A 20,918-nucleotide genomic window follows, 5' to 3' on the forward strand; every position below is an offset into this window, starting at 1 on the left:
ATAAAGCAATTGTGGTTTATATACACAATGGAATATTATGTGGCAATGAGAAAGAATGAAATCTGGCCTTTTTAGCCACGTGGATGGAACTGGAGAGTGTGATGCTAAGTGAAATAAGTCAGACAGAGAAAGACAGATACCATATGTTTTCACTCATGTGTGGACCCTGAGAAACTTAACAGAAGACCATGGGGAGGGGAAGGAGAAAAAGAAAAAAGGTTAGAGAGGGAGGGAGCCAAACCATAAGAGACTCTTAAAAAGTGAGAACAAACTGAGGGTTGATGGGGGGGGGGGGTTGGGAGGGAGGGATGGGTGGGTGATGGGCATTGAAGAGGCACCTGTTGGGATGAGCACTGGGTGTTGTATGGAAACCCATGTGACAATAAATTTCATATTAAAAAAAAATAAAGTGGGTGCTTTTCATCAAATGGAAATGATACATTTTCTTAAGTCAACTTTTTTTCAAACAAACTGATTCAAGAAAAGGAAGAAATCGCCTTTGTAGATAACCAGACAAAAATGGAAGTCAGAGGACCTGAGTTTTTGTCTCCGGAATAAACCGTGTTACTTAAGGGAAGTCTTGAAATATCTTTGTTTCTATTTTCTCTGATGGGAAAGGGAAGTTAAATTGCTTCTCCTTTTAGTTCCCACCCTGCAGTAAGATAAAGCAGCATGCAAAAAGTGACTCTTGATCCTTTGAGTCCTGGTTGCTTCCAGAAGCAGGCAAAAGCTGCAATTTTCTTTCCTAGAAAAATGCACACACACAAACTGCACACCGTCTCAGGGGCTTCACGGCCTCCCCTTTCCCCAAGCTCATCCGTGGAACCCCAGTGAAGAGCACTTACTTCAGTTCTATTTATTTATTTTTAAAGTTTTTACTTATTTATTTCTTAGGGAGAGAGAGAGAGCGTGCAAGGGGGAGAGGGAGAGAGAGAATCCCAAGCAGGTTCCACACTGTCGGCACGTAGCCCGACGTGGGGCTTGATCTCATGAACCGTGGGATCGTGACCTGAGCTGAAATCCAGAGTCAGACGCTTTGCCATCTGAGCCACCAGGCGCTTTAGTTTTTCAAGTGAACTCAAAGTAGGTAAGAGTCAAGGAGAAAAAGCAGTATTGTTTTTAGTGCCTCCCTATGTGCGCTAAGCACTGGAAATACAGTGCCGCACAGAGAAAGCAATCCTTGCCCTAGAGGAGTTCCTGATGGTCGAAATGTAGATACTCGGCCACGGGTAAAGCTTACGCTCTTGGTGATGCCGAACACCGTTTGTTCAAGTGCGAAGTACCACGCTAGCTCTATTGTTGCCGGTTCACACTTTATCTGGGAATTCATCACTTGAAGACTTTGTGCCGCCCAAGTGCTTCTAAGACCCTGGGGTTATAATCGCAGGGGCCTCTTTGCAGTTCTCGGAATCTCCTTCTCCCCACTTCGGCCTCAGCGTTCCTGTCTAGACGAGTAGTTCCTGTGTAAGAAACAGCGCACTCAGTCCACCTGGCTTAGAATTATCCATGCCTTCTTTTGTATTGCCATGCCACACCTCCTGAGGTACAGAGATACTAATATAGTAGCTAGATGCTTCAGAGTTCTGGATCTTCTGCGGCCTCACATCATCATGGGGCCATTGAAGTGGCTCAGATTTGCACACTAGCTTCTAGCTTATTGCAGACAAAGCCTGCAAGGAAGAAAGAATCTGTCTGCAATTGTTGCCTGAGTCTGCCCTTTCCTTTCCTTTCCTTTCCTTTCCTTTCCTTTCCTTTCCTTTCCTTTCCTTTCCTTCCCTTCCCTTCCCTTCCCTTCCCTTCCCTTCCCTTCCCTTTCCCTTCCCTTCCCTTCCCTTCCCTTCCCTTCCCTTCCCTTCCCTTCCCTTCCCTTTCCCTTCCTTCCTTTCTTTCTTTCTTTCTTCCTTCCTTCCTTCCTTCCTTCCTTTCCTTTCCTTTCCTTTCCTTTCCCTTCCTTTCCTTTCCATTGTCTACAGAGAGTTGCTTAGTGACCTTGGTCACTCTCTAGTGACCTGTCAGTGTTGGTCATCATGGCAGGGCCACCACCAAGATTCTAGATCCTGCCTCGAAGAGGGGCTTCCATCAGGCCTTCGCTCAAGAACCCACGCCAGGTGCCCCAGAGCCGCTCTACATGGCCTCAGTGATTAAATGTTTCTATTTCTTACTAAGCAGAAATAGATTTTCCTTCCTTCTGAACTGGGAATGGGCAGGCCGCTGGCCTGCTGTTCCCTCTCAGTAGGAACTTTTTTTCCAAGTAAGCTCAGCACGTGATGATGCCAAGCTGTGTGACATACCTGGAGTCCACCTTTGCCCTGTGATCAATGGTAATTCAACTGGTGGCTCTCCTAATTGATTTCTCCCCTCCTTTCACAGAACCATGATGGCAGCATTGACTTCCGAGAGTATGTGATTGGCCTGGCTGTCCTGTGTAACCCTGCCAACACGGAGGACATCATCCAAATGGCATTTAAGGTACTGTCAGCCCCGCTGAAAACATCTTCGTCTGCCTCGTGAACAAGTGTTGACTCTAAGTGCATTATGTGAAAACCAGTGAATCCATTACCTGAGTTTATAGATCTGCTGGGACGTGTGCACAGGGGTAATGTGATTAAGACAATTGCCACTGAGACTAAAGAAACCGCAAGCATCCGGTTAAGCAAAAAGGAAGTCTTTGGGAGAAGCTTAACTAATAGCATCAAAATTGAAGAGCCGGTGAATTTAACAAATTCGCTTTAAAAATTCTTTCTTTCCAGCCTGTCCGTTTTGGAGCCCCGAAGTGCGGTGTATAAATAAACACCACCTGCCACTAGTCATCCTAATTCACCATCCGGAAAGTTCTCCTCTGTCCTCACATTTTCTCCTTCTGTGTGTCAGAGCTATTTTAAGTGCTGTTTTCCTGATGGAATTTATTTTATTGTGGGATGTCAGGTGAGCGTCATGCTAAATGTCCCAAGTTCCCACCCTGTGTGTTCTCCTGGGGTATCACGTGTGCTTTCACAGCGATATCAGGGAAGGGGGGCGGGGCAGAGGAATAGCACGCATGGTCCCGTGCTCAGCAGAACCTGGTGGAGGTTTGAGCTGTGACGACCCCGACTCCCGTGTATCACCTGCATGCCCCCAAGAGGAGCTGGAAGAATACGTTCCCAAAGTGTGTTTCGTTTTTCTGAGATAAAAGGTGCTGCATCTACTGCGTATTTATGCAGGATGTTCCCTTCCCGTTCTAAGGCTGTGTCGTCTGCTCTCAAGTAAAACAAAAACTTGATCTCCCTGCTTGCCTTGGTACCTAGCTGTGGGTATTGACTCATCCTTCAGCCGCGTGGCGGTCTCCCTGTTTCCACCCACCATGACCACCGAGGACCTTCCCTGTTCCTGCTCCTACTTCCCTGTCTTCCGGATTTTCTGAGAAGAGCATCCCACGAGGTTTTCTTTCCCCTCTATTGTCTAGAAAAGACTCTCTTCCTCTGAGAGTCCTTTCTCACGTTTTAGGGGCCACCAGGGCAAGCCTCAGGAATGTTCACGTGCTCTGTCATCGACGGCGAAGTCCCCAAGCCGGCTTTTTATCTCAGATTGGTTAAAACGGAGTTAACTGTGAGGCCTATAAAGAACCCAAGTGGTTGATGCTTAGCAGATGGTCAGAAGGCAAGGGCCAGAACTTTTTCCAAGTTTAAAACGTTTGGCTTTTACAGACGTATTCATCATAAAACCTAAAATTATACACATAGCTAACTGGTTCCAATTCAGATATTTCTGTTTCTGTTTTGGGACTGCATACATAATTGTAAGTTTAGCTGAGTAAATGGTCACTTTTGGTTCACCGATGAAAGACCCGGTAGAAAATTTGGCCCTCAATCACAGTAATTATTGTTTTTAAAGACGCCGTGAGATTTTTCTCTGGCCTAGACCTCGGTTTGGTGCAGAGGCAGGCAAGGAGGACCTGAAACTATAATTAACTCTTTTTCCAGTAAGACAAGGGTCATGCTTTCCTGTGGTTATTTTTCAACCTCCTTTTCCAGGTGTGTTTGGTGTTTAAAGAAATATTTTGGCACACTTTTATGTTTCATTTAGTAGTATCCGTTTATACGTATGGGATCCAATCCTTTACTTGGGAAGCACTTCCCAGGTAACTCCCCGTCCTTGATCCCATTCCATGACCACAGTGACCTTCAGGGGTAGAGTGTTAGCTAGCGTTCTCTAGCCCTGAGCAGACAGGCGTGGACTGTGGCTGCAAAAATCACCATATGGCCGGGGAGGGGGCTCAAGGGTGGACTCAGAGGCAGCGACCCCAGAGGCCAGTTAGAATGAGCACCTCCAATTCTGTCCTCTGTCCTCAGTCGCATTCCAGGGAGGGTCCAACTGGTCCTGCTGTAAAGAGAGTGTGCTTGCTGGAAAGACGTGGTGTTTTGGCTCAGAGTCCCACCGTAGTCCATGCAGTGGGGAGATTCCACTCCCCCTGAGGAAATCGGGGTGCTGAGCTCTCTACTGGAGTCCAGAGCGTGGGATTTACTCTGCAGCAGGGAGACTACTGGGAGCCATGAGTAGTTGAGGGAAATTGAACATTTCCGTGAGGGGCGCAAGCTGGAGTAGTGATGACAGGGGCCAGATGGAGAAGAAGTAAAGGCCCCCAGTATGGACACGTGAAGGGAACTGCCACAGAAGTGAGAGCCACCAAAGCACCCAATGTGACAGATGAGTGGCCGAGGATTGTTTAGGGATGGAAGGCCCGGGAAGGAAGCTGCGCTCGCACTTGTGAGGAGCCGGGTGTGACGAGATCCTTGGCAGTTACTGCTGAGCCCCGGGCCACCCTTTGCAAAAACAAATGCTCATTCGCTTTTCACTTTGGTGCTGTTCTCCCTCCTATGGGGGCTGAGTCGCATGCTCTTCATTTCCGGTTCTCCAGCTCTCTGGCAGCTTCTTCCAAAGTACTTCCTCTGGTGCTGTCCCAGGGCTTGGCCTTATTGTGTGCGTTCCCTGCAGATAAGCTCCGACACACCCCTCGTCTCAGCTCTTTGCTGAATCCCCGGCTCAGGCCTCGCCGCTGTCCTGAGCTGAGGCGCTTCATCTCCTCCCACTCGGGTTTTACGCCCCCAGGTCCAGCTCCTAGGTCTCGGGGGACCCCTGTTCTCCCGTTCTTGGTAGGGCACCCACTTCATCCCAGGTGCCCAGGCCAGAACACCCCCGCCCACTCACACTCCTTCCCGTCCATCCCCGAGGGCCCCGATTGCCATGCCAGTCCTGCCCCTGCTTTCTTATAAATCCTGCCCCTTCCTGTCCTTCCCACTCCTCCCCCTCACACTCTTTTTTTTTTTTAGTTTATTTATTTATTTTGAGAGAGAGAGAGCATGCAAGCATAAGTAGGGGAGGGGCAGAGAAAGAGGGAGAGAAAGAGAATCCCAAGCAGGCTCTGTGCTGTCCGTGCAGAGCCTGAGGCAAGGCTCCATCTCACGAACCGGGAGATCACGACCTGAGCCGAAATCGAGGGTCCGAGGCTTAACTGACCGACCGAGCCGCCCAGGCCCCCCTCCACGCCACACTTAATTGGCTCTCCCGCCTCTAGTCTTTCCAACCTTCTGACCCCAATCCATCCTCCTTGCTCTGAATTCACATATGATCACAGCGCGTCCCCCACTGTCATAATCCCACAGGGTTAGGTGAGGTGTCACACACCCATCATGGCGTGAGACCTGCTTGTCCGTCAGTCTCCTGGTTCCAGCCCCCGACACTCACCTGCCAGTCCTTGCATGTTCCAGGAATGTCCCTTTGTGCTCTGAGACCCACCTCACGTGTCAGCTGGGTCAAGCTTCCCCCGACCTCTCCCGTAGGATTCATCTTGTTCTCCACAGGCCTCCCACGTCCTCTGTACTTACTGTCGTTGTCACCCCTGTTTTAGTTCTGTCTCTTTCCATGCCCAAGCTACATGGGCAGCAGAGACCATTCTAACTTCACGTGCATCTCCCTTGCCCCCGGCACAAAAACGGTTGGAATTATTAAAGATTTTCTGGGATTACTCCATCCCATTTCTGTTCTGTCGGCACTCATTCCTATGTTTTATTTTCCTCTTCCTTCAGCTCTTTGATGTTGATGAGGACGGCTTCATCACAGAGGAAGAGTTTTCCACCATTTTGCAGGCCTCCCTTGGGGTGCCCGACCTGGATGTTTCCGGTCTCTTCAAGGAAATAGCCCAGGGGGATTCTGTTTCGTATGGTGAGTGGGCAGCTTGCTTTCTGCTTTAGTTTACCAGGAGCCATCCCTGACTACAGATGGACCCTCGGGCAGGAGGTCCCTCCACTAATTCTATTAACAGAAATAACAGTGATAATGATGTTGACGGTAATAATAACAGGGGTAGTGGTGTAAGAGTAGCTAATTACTGAGGGCTTAGATGCTAAAGCACTCTTCTAAACAATTTTTTTTTAATTTTTTTTTTCAACGTTTATTTATTTTTGGGACAGAGAGAGACAGAGCATGAACAGGGGAGGGGCAGAGAGAGAGGGAGACACAGAATCGGAAACAGGCTCCAGGCTCTGAGCCATCAGCCCAGAGCCTGACGCGGGGCTCGAACTCACGGACCGCGAGATCGTGACCTGGCTGAAGTCGGACGCCTAACTGACTGCGCCACCCAGGCGCCCCAAACATTTTTTAATAAATCTTTATTTATTAGCAGGCCTATTTAGTCAGTACTCTTATTTTTTACTTTTTTATTTTTTTACTGTTTATTTATTATTGAGAGAGACAGAGCATGAGCAGGGGAGGGGCAGAGAGAGAGGGAGACACAGAATCCGAAGCAGGCTCCAGGCTGTGAGCCATCAGCACAGAGCCCGATGCGGGGCTTGAACTCACAGACCGCGAGATCATGACCCAAGCCGAAGTCAGACGTTCAACCGACTGAGCCACCCAGGCACCCCTAATCAGTACTCTTAATTATTATTTGATTGAGATGCATAACATTTAACTAAGTTACCTAAGGGCATCAGCTAGAGAATGTCAGAGCCAGGATTCAAAAGCCACGACAGTCTGGTTTTAGAGCCTGCCCTCTGCCCTCCCCACCTTACCTGTCATCCGCTGCCCCTCCCGGGAGGGTCTTTTCCCTTCCACCGTCTCCGTGGCTGAGCAAAACTGAGCAAGTCAACTGAAGCGGGTGTAACCACAGTAGAGCGGTGGGGACTGAGGTGCCAACAAGGATAATAGCAGCTAAACCGTCTATTGATGTCCACCGTCAGCAGCTTAGCTAAGCTTTCACGCGTCATGTTGATGGCACCGCTGTGAAGCTGGGACTTTCACGGCAGAAGAAGACCCTGTGGCCACACGGCAGGTCCATCCATCAGTGACCAAGCTTTCTCCAGATGGCTTGAGTCCACACATCAAAACAAGTCCCCTAGGGCTGAAGGATGGTCCGTCGGTTTCCGCGTTATTTCCCGGTACAGTTGTTGAGAAACAGCTGAGTGGAGAGGCCCAGGTGACCCCTTCCCTGGCTTGGCTCAGCTTGCCATTCACATCAGGCTGGCGTACCTCCCCCAGCCTCTCCTGCAGGCTGCAGGGGGATTCCTCTTGAGGGCCTCTTTCCTTATGGTGCAGAGAGTTTCAGCTTGTTAACTTTCATGGGATGGGGGAATTAGATGGCAAACTTCTTTTCCTCTCTGTTTTTAATTACTGTCATTCTGCCTGCCCTTCATAATATGTTAGGTAATTAAATGCCTAGGGCACTTACTCTATTGAGTTGAAGGAAGGAAGGAAGGAAGGAAGGAAGGAAGGAAGGAAGCAAGGAAGGAAAGAAGGAAGGAAGGGAGGGAGGGAGGGAAGGAGGGAAGGAGGAAAAATGGGAAGTACATTCTGAGATAAAATGTATGAGTCATAAACCCCCTGGGTACTCATTCTCTGACCATTTTCCTTTCACAAGTAAGACTGCTTACTGAGTTCAGAACAACTCAGAACAACTATTTGGAGTAACTATTTCAGTGGCAATTATACCAAAAATGATTTGTTAGGTAGTCATAACTTTACCTGTCAATTTTAATGATGTTATCTGCTTTTGGTGTTTAATCTTTTTCTTTTTTAGAATACACACCGTATCTCCCTTTCCCCGATATTATACCTGTTTCCTTTTTTTTGCAAAAATGTTTGGAAGCATTTAAGTATGATTTTATAAAAGAATAGCTATTGAAATGTATCAGAATGTGACCATTTAAATTATTTTCCTTCTCGGTTTTCCATTAGCCAAATTAATGCCCAAATTCCACGGATTAGCCAGTTCACAGCACTTCTTCTAGAAATGAGTTGCTTTTTGATGCCACTGACATCCCCAAAGAGGGCAGAGACCTTGACTTTTTGAATAGAGCACAAGTCTTGAAAGACCTTGGTTTCAGTAGATCAACTCTCCTGTTTACTTTCCGTAAAAGTCACTTAAGTCCCCTGTGCCTTCATCACTGAGACAGACTCCTGCAGATGAACCTCTATTTTGGATGTTAAAAAAGAACATTCAAAGAACATGTTAATAGCTTGCCTGATTCAGAAACATAAAGTGGTCTATTAATGCAAAATAATGTTGCTGTTGCAAAGCATGATTTGGGCTCAGTCTGGTAGCTTTCTCATCACTGAGACCTATTTCTTTCTCCAGGAGTTGTTTGTTAGTCTAACGTGCTGTGAAATAGACTCAGGGTTATCAGAGGATTTTTTTTTTCAACGTTTATTTATTTTTGGGACAGAGAGAGACAGAGCATGAACGGGGGAGGGGCAGAGAGAGAGGGAGACACAGAATCGGAAACAGGCTCCAGGCTCTGAGCCATCAGCCCAGAGCCTGACGCGGGGCTCGAACTCACGGACCGCGAGATCGTGACCTGGCTGAAGTCGGACGCTTAACCGACTGCGCCACCCAGGCGCCCCTAATTTTTAAAAAAGAAATAGAACTAGAACATGGGGTTAAAAATCCTTTTATTTTGATAGCTAGCTGATTCAAAGTCTAGGCTCCTTTTGCTGTATAAACTCAATAAAGTTCTCTCCATCCAAACAGAAGAGGATAGAGGGGCTTCAGAATTGAGGGTGGCATTATACTTCAGAAACATCAGGTTATCGGAGGCTTGACATGCAAACTCTGATGGTTAACTTAGTTAGCCTTCTAAACCTCTACCTCAGTTCGTAAATCCAAGACCCCAAAGATAGAAAGAGGCCCACGACTCAGAGATCTCATGATAGGATGATTATATATTGTACCTTCTACTTGTCTTTATTGATCATAAGTCAATGGGGCTCAGAAGGGGCTCAGCTTCTCAAGACTGTGAATTTGCATACCAGAATTAAAGGTTAAAATCGTTTGAAAAGCCAGTAAGAAAAAGTCATGAGCAATAGCATTTTTAAGCATTTTTTTATTATAAAAAATAACAGCAATAGAGAAAAGTGAATGAAACATAAACATAGAGCATCACAAGCTTTTGTAAAGTGAACACTGTTCAGGTCAAGAAATAGAGCTTTTCGGGGAGCCTGGGTGACTCAGTCAGCTGAGAGTCTGACTCTTATTTTTGGCTCGGGTGACGATCTCACACGGTTCAGGTGTTCAAGCACCGCATGGGGCTCTGCGCTGTCAGCTGGGGAATCTCTCTCTCTCCCTGTCTCTCTGCCCCTCCTCCCTTCTCTCTCTCTCTCTCAAAATAAATAAATAAACTTAAAAAAAAAAAGAAATAGAGCTTTTCAGGAAACCCTTGTGCACCCCTTCCCAGGGACAACCCCCTTCTCTCTCCTAAAGCGGGCATGACGGACCTGACTTTAAAAGTCCAACATGGGGTTTGTTCTCGCGAACCATGAGATCATGACCTGAGCCAAAATCACGAGTGAGACGCTCGACGGACTGAGCCACCCACGTGTGCCTAGCTAACCTGACGTTCAAAGGACTCTCTACCTCGCTTTACTTGTTAGCATCTCACCACAAAGTACCATCGTTAAATATCATGTGTTAGCTTTGGCCGAGTTTTTGAACTTCATATAACGGACTCATACGAATATGCATTCTTGTGTATCTGGCTGTTTTCATTCAACGTTACGGCTTTAAGATCCGACCACATGGCTACAACACAGCTGTTTGTTCATCTTCTCGGCCGTAGAGCTGCTCTGTTCCATGAAAATGCTACGCATCCCCATGTCTGCTGCCGACAGACTCGGGTCGTTGGCACTGTCACCCGTCATAACTAAGGTCGCTGTGAACAGTCTTATTCATGTCTCCCAGAACAAACACACCATGCACAAATTTCTCTAGGTTATAGACTTCGGAAGAGAATCGACAGGTCACGGCGTATGTACATCCTCGACTCTACTAAATGAAGGAAAAACTGTCTTCCAAAGCGGCTGTATGATTCCTAAGAGTCGAGTAATGGGAGTTTGCAACGATCGTATCGTTAAGGTCCTATATTAATCGGCATCGTGCCAAAAGAAGATGTGTCTCTATTTACGGGGTTTTTTTTTTCTCTCTTCTAGAGGAATTTAAAAGTTTTGCCCTAAAGCATCCACAGTATGCGAAGATATTTACAACCTACTTAGACCTCCAGACGTGCCATGTGTTTTCATTACCAAAAGAAGCCCAGGCAGCTCCCTTGATCGCCAGCAATAAAGTCAGTCCCGAAAATCACGACGAGAGCACCTCAGACAAAAAGGATGATTAAAAGCAAATATTCACAAGGAAAGTCATTTACTTGAAGTTGTAAAGGCATTTATTGATAGCATTTTCAGTGTGACTTTTGAGTAATGATGAAATAAAATGATAGATTTTTTTTATTAAAAGGCTTTTATTCTTACACGTATATGAAGTAATATACGTATGAAGGGAATACGTATTATTCCCTTTCTTTTATGTTGTGCTGTGCTGGTTGGTTTACTGGTGATAAATACGTTTTTATGGCTTTCCCAGCTTAATTTGCATATGCAAATGAACACAACGGTCTCACTTATTTACTGATGAGTGCTAATCAACACTGTAAAAAGTCTTAAAGAGGGTAAACACTTTTTAAACCTACTTCCCTCTAAAGAAATGAAGTAATATTGTTATCTCGAATCCCTTCCCGTTCTGGAAATGAGTGAGAAGTCTAAGGAACATTGTGGAATTTCATGCCGTTAATTTCACAGGTGCATTATTTCTATTTCCAATTCAGTTTCTTGGATCACTGAATTTGCTGGATTGGAAGGGAGGGAGAGCTTCGTTAATTCAGTGAGCCTTCTTAAAACTCATATTCTCTCTCTTGCACCTTTATGGAAGATTTCCTTAACCGCCTGCTAAGGAAATTATACCATTTTGCATGACCTACAGTTTAGAACCTTGTTTTAAAGACCCAGGCTGCGGCCAAAGGCCAAGCGGGAATTGCCCTATTGCAAGTAACCTTAATTACCTGCTGAGAAAATGAATCATTTGCCACAGGGTCTAGTTTGAGTTGCATAGTTCAGAATGTAGGGCTTGCCCACTAAATGAGTCAGATCTGCCTTCCTTATATAGTATTAGAATTGACATATTTTACAATCCAAGTGGGATGGTAAGCGTCCTCACAAATTTTACAGCTTGTCTGAGATGTCTACAGGCAAAACACAAAGGGTTCCAAAATATCGAAAGTTAAGGAATCTGAAAACCTACTTTATTAGTGTAAAGAATTTAACCCCCATGCGGGAATCTGGCCGTGACATCTTTCCTTTAGGTTAGGCAGCAAGTTCCTTCAAGTGCCATTTTGATTGGATGTCATGCATCGTACATATGGTTGATATCACCTGTGTTTGAAATTTTGAACGAAGACCCAGTTGCTACAATGTACAAAAATAGTTGGCTCACTTCTGAATTCTGTCTTCGAATCCAGTCTCTTTGTTTGGGCTGTGTTTCCGAATATATTGGCGATTTACCCCCGAACTCATTTTTCAATGCCATTATTGAAGTTGGAAAGCCTCGCAAGAGGTGGGTGATCATTTCAAGCCGGTTTTACACATGAAGCAGTTGGTGCTCTAAGTGAATGAGCACATTCGGAGCATCGCTTCCCGAAATGTTTTATACTTAAGCACGTATGATCGTTTGCTTTTTCATATGCCTTAAAGCTGTTTAGACAAAGTATTGAATGAGCTGGAAAGCATTGCTTAAGTAATTAGAAAAGTATCTGTCCCGAATAGTGCCTGAGTGTGCGATAGAATGCACGTACTACTCAGGTACCACGATCGCTGTTTATCATAGAAAGGCTGCATATTACTCCTATTAGTTACGAAAAAGTAGCATTATAAATGGGAAGTTTCCTATGAGCCTCCTGAAAACGATCCCACTGTTTTCCCACTTTAAGCTAATATTTTGTGCTCCTTAAGTCCACTTCTGCCAATGTAATATCCCTATTTTATTATGTTACTGAATAAATAAACTTGCTACGTAAAATTCTTGGCAATTAAAAAGTTCTGGTTCTGCCATTTTGTCTCAAAGGTAATACACCTTTTTAATATCATGGTTTGAATGCGTTTGCATATTTATGAGCATGATTAATCATTCTTGTTTGCCTTTAAGCTTTATGAAATGTCAGGCATGATCTTACTCTAATGAAAAACTCAAATTTTAGCTAAAGGTGCCATAGCTCCTATTCTTAAAGAAGTTGACTTTGGCCAGTGGGGTGTGTATAACCACAGTCACGATCATCAGTATCCCTACAGTCTAGGTTCTTCTGGAAGCCATCATAGCAAAGATTGCCTTCAAAGAGACTTTTCTCCTCTTAGAACTTGAAGTAAGGAATTAAGTTTCATTAAATCAGTTAAATGCACTGTGGTTTCCTATAATAGCTTGAAAAAAAAAAGTTATTTTTTGAAAGGAGAAATACTAGATCCTAAGACCTAAAAACTACAGGGGCGCCTGGGTGGCTCGGTCGGTTGGTTAAGCATCCAACTCTTGATTTCAGCTCAGGTCACGGTCTCGTGGTTTCATGAGTTTGAGTCACACATTGGGTTCCTCACTGGCAGTGTGGAGCCTGCTTGGGATTCTCTCTCTCTCTCTCTCTCTCTCTCTCTCTCTCTCTCTCCTTTTCTCTCTGCCCTCCAGCTCACTCTCTCTCTCCTTCTCCCAAAAATAAATAAACAAATGCAACTGAAAAAAAAAATTAAAAATCCAAAAAACTCGAAAGCTTTGGATCAGAACAGTTCTGTTGAAGAACGATCATGTGCTGAATGCTTGTAGACCAAATTGCTGGCATTATGCGTATTTCATACCCCTCTGCCGCTGCTTCTCGAGTTTCGGAGGGCTGGCCGTGCCTGTTAGTAGTGGTACCCATCACGGATATTTCAAAGAGACCGCCTCCCTTTTAGAAGACGTACGGTCTGCGGTCCGCGTGAGGCACAAACAGTACAGAAATCTGATTCCCAGACTCGGGGACCCTCCCCTTCACGCTACCGCAAATGCAAGATGGGGAATCGGCCCACCGGGCGAGGTGGACAGGTGGGCTCCCTACCCCAAAACCCTTTGTGTGTTTGTTTGTATATACCAATCACCAAAGTGGATAAGAAGCCACCAGTGAGAAACCACTCCGCGGGGAAGCAGACCTACTCACCATCTTTCCCCTCTTCTTCCTGTTCTCCTGAAGAGACTTCAATTTTTGCGGTTGTTGTTATACCAGAGTATTAAATCAGCACTGCTTGTGGTTTGACAGAGGTGAAGGCCCTCGCGAAGTTCTTGCTATGTTGCCAATACACACGTCACAAACCCGAGTAAACAGGGTAGTGGCCTGAAGAGCTCATGTCCCTTTTAGCCCTTTCAACGTAGCACTTGTGTCTAGGTCACCCGTCACCTTGTCGGGTGTGTGTGTAAGGGGCTCTAACCAGCTGTCTCCCCGACACTGGGATATCAGCTCGCTAGTTTTTCTAACGTGGACCTTATCGTTTTCTTATCATTCCTCTGAAAGAGTCTCTGTACATTAGAAAAAATAAAAACAAAGAAAGAGAGAGAAGAGAATGAATAGAAAAATCACGGTTGCTTCCACCACCCCAAATCTGCAATTACGAATGTTTTGACATGTTTTATTTCACTTTTTTTTCCCAAATATTCTTACATTCTCAAGATAAGAGCGTGCATGGTATTCTACACTCTACTGTTTCACTTGGAATATGACATTTTCCAAGGTCATTCGGTTTTCCTGCGAATGTGAATTTTTCGGTGTACCTAATGTTTCTTCAGATAGCACTAAGATGACACGTGTGATCATTCTTCCATACTGAACATGTGAGTTGGGTTTTCGTTTTGGGTTCTGTCTGACTCCAAAGGCCAGGCTTCTTAATTATTTACATATAGCATCACTGTTGCCTGATTTCTAGAATTGATAGAGTGATGTCTGCCATATGTGGGGTCTAGATACCAAATTTTGACTGAGTTCATAAATGGAAGAAAGACAGAGGTGGTTGGGATGGGAATAGATGGGTGAACTGAGGCCCAGGATAGGCGGGCTGAAAATCCAGAAACCTTCCCATGTGAATAATCGAAGGGACTGTCAATCAATGGCAGGGTCAACTTCAGGACGCTACAGTAATCTTTTTCCTTTGTGGGTAGTGAAGGAGCATCAATCCCCTGCTTCTTCTGGGTCCCCCTGCTGTGGGACACAGTACATCTCTGCTCGCAGAATAATGTCATATGATCATCAAGGTCGAGTGTAGGGAACTGAGCACTAACTCACAACTGTAGTATCTAGGACCTTCATTCGCACTGTTGTGGAGCACCCCCTTTGCTGTTCTCGCCTACACCTTCGGCCTCCTATAAATTCCCTTGCCGGGCAGAGAGAACAGCGACTGTTACAAAGCACAAACCAGTTATCACTTCTCCAGTTAAATTCTTTCTAATGCTCCCCATTGCAGTTTGGATACAATCCCAAATATTCCACACGGCCCACAAGGCCCCACATGGTCTGGCCCCCCTGGAGGTGTAGACGTCAACCGTTAACCGTCTTCTGTCTCTTCACCTGGTTCGCTTTTCTTCATTCAGATTAAAAAAGAAACAAAGGCTTCATTGAGATCATGATTTACGTACATCATACAATTTACCCATTTAAAGTGTACAACTCAGTGCTTTTTTTAGAATGTTCAGAGTTGTGCAACTATCACATCTAATTTTTAGAATGTTTGAGTTTATTTACATTTTATTTATTTTTTTAATGTTTATCTTTGAGAGAGAGAGAAAGAGAGACAGAGCATGAGTGGGGGAGGGGCAGAGAGAGAGGGAGACACAGAATCGGAAGCAGGCTCCAGGCTCCGAGCTGTTGCACAGAGCCTGACGCGGGGCTCAAACTCAAGAACAGTGAGATCATGACCTGAGCCAAAGTCAGATGCTTAACCGACTGAGCCATCCAGGCACCCTGAATTTATTTAGATTGTAAATCGAACATCAGGTCATCAAATAGGAATCCCCCACTGCCCATCAAAAAAGCCCACTCCACCTCTACAGGCATTCTGAATCCTGCTGCCCTTGAATTTAAACTTCTGTGACATTATTTGTTTGCATATTTACTGTCTCTTATTCCTACCACTTAACAGGTGTGCCTTACACAGAGCAAACACTATTTTGTGAATGAACAACAATAACATTAGGTTTCATTTCATGTGCCTCGCATTGTATGAGAACAGAGATCATCTTCACAATAAACCTGAAAAACTGGCATTATGAGATCCCTAGACTCATGCAGAGAGGTTCCATCACTTGGTCAAGAGTTACATAACCGGCGAGTACCCGGGCTGGAATTCAAACCCAAGCCTGTCTGGCTTTAAAAGAGGGGACTTTTGATGGGGCCAAGGTAACTTGAGTGCATAAAATAACTAGAGAATTATGCGGCCGGTTTCAGTTTCCAGAAACATGGAAACTAGATAATCTGAGAACCCTCTGGCCACAAAACCCATAGAATGCTGAGCAAAATGTCACAAACATGTTCAAAATGCTAGCTGAGCATGCAGAATAGGAAGGGAAACCCTGGCCGGCCAAGAATGGAAAGAGAGTTGGAAACCAGAACTATGTGAAGGCATAAAAGTTCCAGGTCACAGGCGGACATTTGTCAGTCTCAGTAACAAGGGGCTTAGTATTTTGCTGCCCTACGAGGCAAAAGACAAGGTTTTTGTTTTTGTTTTTTTAAATTTTTAAAAAAATTTTTTTTTTCAACGTTTATTTTTGGGACAGAGAGAGACAGAGCATGAACGGGGGAGGGGCAGAGAGAGAGGGAGACACAGAATCGGAAACAGGCTCCAGGCTCTGAGCCATCAGCCCAGAGCCCGACGCGGGGCTCGAACTCACGGACCGCGAGATCGTGACCTGGCTGAAGTCGGACGCTTAGCCGACTGCGCCACCCAGGTGCCCCTAAAAGACAAGGTTTTTAAATGAGGTGAGGATCTGGGACCAAGGTCTCAGGGGAGACACACAGATGCCTGAAGGGCTATACTCTCAGGAGAAGAATAAACCAGAAAAATGCAACTTCTGGCAAAGGAAGACTAATGAGGGAGTTTTTCTGTCTTGGCCTGGGTTCTAGGCTAGGGGTGAAAACTTTCCTCCGGTCTTTCTTCTTCTTATTTTTTTCATGTCTGTCCCTTTCAATGTTTTAAGACTCATTTTATGGTTCAGCCTACGGTACATCTTGGGGACTGTCCCATGTGTACCTGTAAAGAATGAGGATTCGACAAGTGTTGGGGGTAATGTTCTCTAAATGTAAGTTAGGTCCAGTGACTTGATAACTCGAGATGTCCTCTCCACCTTGCTGATTGTTTGTCGATTCTAGCAGTTACTGAAAGAAGGATGTTGAAAACTCTGACTTTTATCAACTGTCAGTTTGAAGCTCTGCCATTAAGTTCATGACCATTTTTTATTGTTATGTCATCTTGATGAACTGACCCTTTTACCGTTATGAATATTTCTCTGTAATTCCAATAATACCACTTATGCTGTCAGTAAGTAACTGCTTAACCATGCTAGCTTTCTTAGGACTAGTGTTTGCCTGGTTTATCTTTTTCCTTCCTTTTCCTTTTAACCCATCTGTGTCTTTATACGGAATATGCATCTCTTAAATAAATAGTTTGTGTAGGTGCCTGGGTGGCTCAGTCAGTTAAGTGTCCGACTTCAGCTCAGGTCATGATCTCAAGGTTCGTGAGTTCGAGCCCCGCATTACAGGCTCTGCACTGAACAGTCAGGAGCAGGCTGAGGTCGCTCTCTCTCCCTTGCTCTCTGCCCCTCCCCCACTGGCTCACTCTCTTTCTCTCAAACTAAATAAGCTTTAAAAAAATGAGTATTTTGTGGTCCATTTGGATCTTACTTTTTATCTATCTTGTCTGGCAATTTCTGTCCTTTCATTGGAACGTTTAGTCTCCTTCCGTTTAATAGAATTATTGATGTGATTGGATTTGAGTCTGTATCATCTTGCTTTTTGTTTTCTAGTCCATTTTTTCTTTGATCTTTTTCTTTCTGACTTATTTTGGACTAATTTTTTTTTTTTTTTTTTTATTTTAGTATCTTGTCATTTTATATTTTCTTTTGGCTCATTAGCTATACTTACTTACTTTTAGTAAGTAAATAGTGGTTGTTCCAGAGCTTATAATATATACTTTTCGCTTAATATTGTCTACTTTCAAATACAAGTACGTTAATTCCCTTATCATGTAGGAAGCTCGGGGTGCTTTCATGTCATTCTGTCCTGCCGTTTGGACCCTTGTCATGTATCTTCTATGTGTTTTCAACACCGCAAGACACATTTATCATTTCTGTTCAAAACGGTCAAGTAAAAACTTGAGGGAAAAAAAGGTCTGTCTACATATTTACTATTTCCGGCACTCTCTATTTCAATTTCTTGGTATGATTCTACCTTTCCATCGTTTTTCCCCAGCCTGAAGAATGTCCTTGAGCAATTCTTAGAGGGCAAGATGCCTGACAATAAATTCTCTCTGCTTTCTTTTGTCTAAATATGTCTTGATTTTGCCTTCATTAAAGACTTATTTTTGCCAGATACAGAATTCTGTGTTGACTTCCTTTTCCCTTCCAGTTCTGTAAAGATTCCATTGACCTCTTCCTTTCATTGTGTCTGATGAGAAGTCAAAAGGAATTCTTTTCGTGGTTCTCTTGTATATAATGTATTTTTATCACTGGGCTACTTTTTTTCTTTTTTTTACATTTTTTCTTTATTACTAGTGTTGAGAAACTTTAGTATGATTTCCCTCAACGGTAACATCTTGAAAAACTACTGTAGAATATCACAGCCAGGGTAATGACATTAATACAGTCAAGACACAATATTCCATCCACTATAAGAATTCCTCATTTGGCTCTTTACAGCCACCTGGCCCTTTCCCCCCACCCCCCCTTCCCATCTCCCCTTAGCCTCGGGCAACCACGCGTATTTCCCCCATGTCTGTATCTTTGTGGTTTCAAGAAGGTTACATCAATGGAATCACACAGTATGTAACTTTGGGCTGCTGATTCTATCAGGAACGTGTTCCTTCCTATTCCGTGACATGGATGTACCACAGCTTATTTCACCTTTCACCCACTGGGGGACATCTGGGTTGTTTCCTGTTTATTATCATTTTCTGAGTAAAACGGCCATAAACTTTTATGGGCAGGCTTTGTGTGAACATAAGCTTTCGTTTCTCTGGGATAAATGCCTGAAAGTGCAATTGCTGAGGAACAGAGTGTTGCACAGAGTGTTGGTTTTTGTTGTTTTGTTTTTGTTTTTGTTGTTTTGTTTTTGTTTTTGTTTTTGTTTTTGTTTTTGGAAACTGCCAAACTATTATAGCTGTACCATTTTACCTTCACACCAGCGATGAGTGGTCTAGTTTCTCCACATCCTTGTAATATTTGGTGTGGTCACTCTTCTTTTTCTTTTTTTTTTTTAATTTTTTTTGACATTTATTCATTTTTGAGAGACAGCGAGAGACAGAACACAAGTGGGGGAGGGGCAGAGAGAGAGGGAGACACAGAATCTGAAGCAGGCCCCAGGCTCTGAGCCGTCAGCCCAGAGGGACTAGAACCCACGAACTGCAAGATCATGACCTGAGTCGAAGTTAGATGCTTAACTGACTGAGCCACCCAGGTGCCCCTCTTGTGCCCACATTTTATTTTATTTTTTTAAATTATTATTATTATTTTTTTTAACGTTTATTTATTTTTGAGACAGAGAGAGACAGAGCGTGAACAGGGGAGGGGCAGAGAGAGAGGGAGACACAGAATCTGAAACAGGCTCCAGGCTCTGAGCTGTCAGCACAGAGCCTGCCGCGGGGCTCGAACTCACAGACCGCGAGATCGTGACCTGAGCCGAAGTCGGACGCTTAACCGACTGAGCCACCCAGGTGCCCCTTGTGCCCATATTTTAATTGGATTATTTTATTTTGTTTTTACTCTTGGATTTGGGGAGGTCTTTATATATTCTAGATACTTCTTTGTTAGATATGTGATATGCAAATATTTTTTCCCCAATGTGTAGCTTGTCTTTTGATCTTCTTACCAGGGTCTTTCACAGAGAAAAGAGTTTGACTTTGATCATATCCAGCTGATCAGTCTTTGCTTTACGAAATTTCATTCCATTAAAGATGAAAGCCAAATCAAGACATTGACTAAAGAGAAATCCTGACTAGCTCTATAATCGTTATAGAAATTTAATAAGTAGCTTAAAATCAACCCCACCCAAGGAACCCTTAGATGGTGCTCCAGACAAGTTTTAAATCTTTAAGAAACAGATAATCCCAATATTATACATCCTTTAACAGAGAAAAATAACATTGATATGAGGGCAATAAGGGAACGATCAGTACCTTTTCTGCTTTATGTATGAATATAAATTCTCTTATTAAGTCCAGTCCAACAATGTATCAAATAATTCATGATCGAGTTGGATTTATTCTAGGAATGCAAGGATGGTTTAATATTAGAAAATATTTTTAAGTAAATTACATTCATACTATATCAGTTTCTTATTGCATCTATAAAATTACCACAAGTTCAGTGGCATAAATGATATAAATTTGTTATCTTATTCTGGAGGTCACTGGGTCTCATTGGGCTAAAAGCCAGGTGTCAGTAAGGCTGTATTCCTTCCTTCTGGAGAAATGAGGGGAGAATTTTTTTTTTTTCCATCTGAGGCCACCGACATTCTTTGGCTTGTGGCCCATCTCCATCTTCAAAGCTACCAAAGACAGAGCTGTTCTCACATCGTATTTTTCTCTCTCAAAAAAAATGTGTATATATATATATATATATATATATATATATAAATTTAAAAATAAAAGGAAATAATAGATATCTGAAAACAAATCTAAAATACATTTGCAAGAACTTGGATAAAATTATAAAATTTGATTAAAACTATGTGAAATAAGGGCTAAGTGGAAAGAATAATTACATTTCTAGGCTGACTTGATATGATAAACATGTAAAATTTCCACCAATAGTTCTATAAATTTGAGCAATTGTAGTCAAGATCCCTCCGTGACATGGGGTGTGTGTGTGTGTATACCAGACAAGCTGATTCTAAAAAGCTTACTGTAAAATGTATTTAGAAGTACAAAGAGTTACACATAGCAAGAAGTTCTGAAGACAAAAACCGCCAAATTGCATGTGTTTGAGATGGAAGAATTGCCACCTCAGCTATACAACCGTATTGTAAAGCTGTAGTGATACCAAGAGAGATTGTGCGAGTATAAGGTCGACCACGGGTGAAAGATCTCCACCCTACTTTTCTTACCTTCTTCATTCATTTAGATTCATTTCATAAATACGTATTAAGCACATAACTCGTGCCAGGTCCTGGTATAGATCCCAGGATACAATGGTGAACAAAACAAACAGTCCTCATCCTCATGGGATACAGAGCCTTGTGAAGACAAATCACTAAAACGGTCGTAAACGCTACGGGTGATGAAGTTACAAAACAGGCGACAACAGGTACTTTGGGAAAGTGACAAAGGGCAGCGATAACTAACATTGATGG

General features: G+C 43.8%; 1 protein-coding gene across 2 annotated transcripts in view; it reads left to right on the forward strand.

The window, feature by feature from the left end:
• Positions 1 to 12,373, forward strand: part of LPCAT2 (lysophosphatidylcholine acyltransferase 2) — a 72,291-nt gene extending 59,918 nt beyond the window's left edge. For both annotated transcript variants that reach the window (XM_023244935.2, XM_023244936.2), the window contains 3 exons: positions 2,371 to 2,469; positions 6,063 to 6,198; positions 10,456 to 12,373. In XM_023244935.2, coding sequence (XP_023100703.1) covers positions 2,371 to 2,469; positions 6,063 to 6,198; positions 10,456 to 10,640 — 420 coding nt within the window. In that variant the 3' untranslated portion in view covers positions 10,641 to 12,373. The remainder of the gene's footprint in view (positions 1 to 2,370; positions 2,470 to 6,062; positions 6,199 to 10,455) is intronic.
• The last annotated feature ends 8,545 nt before the right edge of the window (positions 12,374 to 20,918 follow it).

This window comes from Felis catus, chromosome E2, assembly GCF_018350175.1.
Source record: "Felis catus isolate Fca126 chromosome E2, F.catus_Fca126_mat1.0, whole genome shotgun sequence".
Taxonomy (NCBI): Eukaryota; Metazoa; Chordata; class Mammalia; order Carnivora; family Felidae; genus Felis; species Felis catus.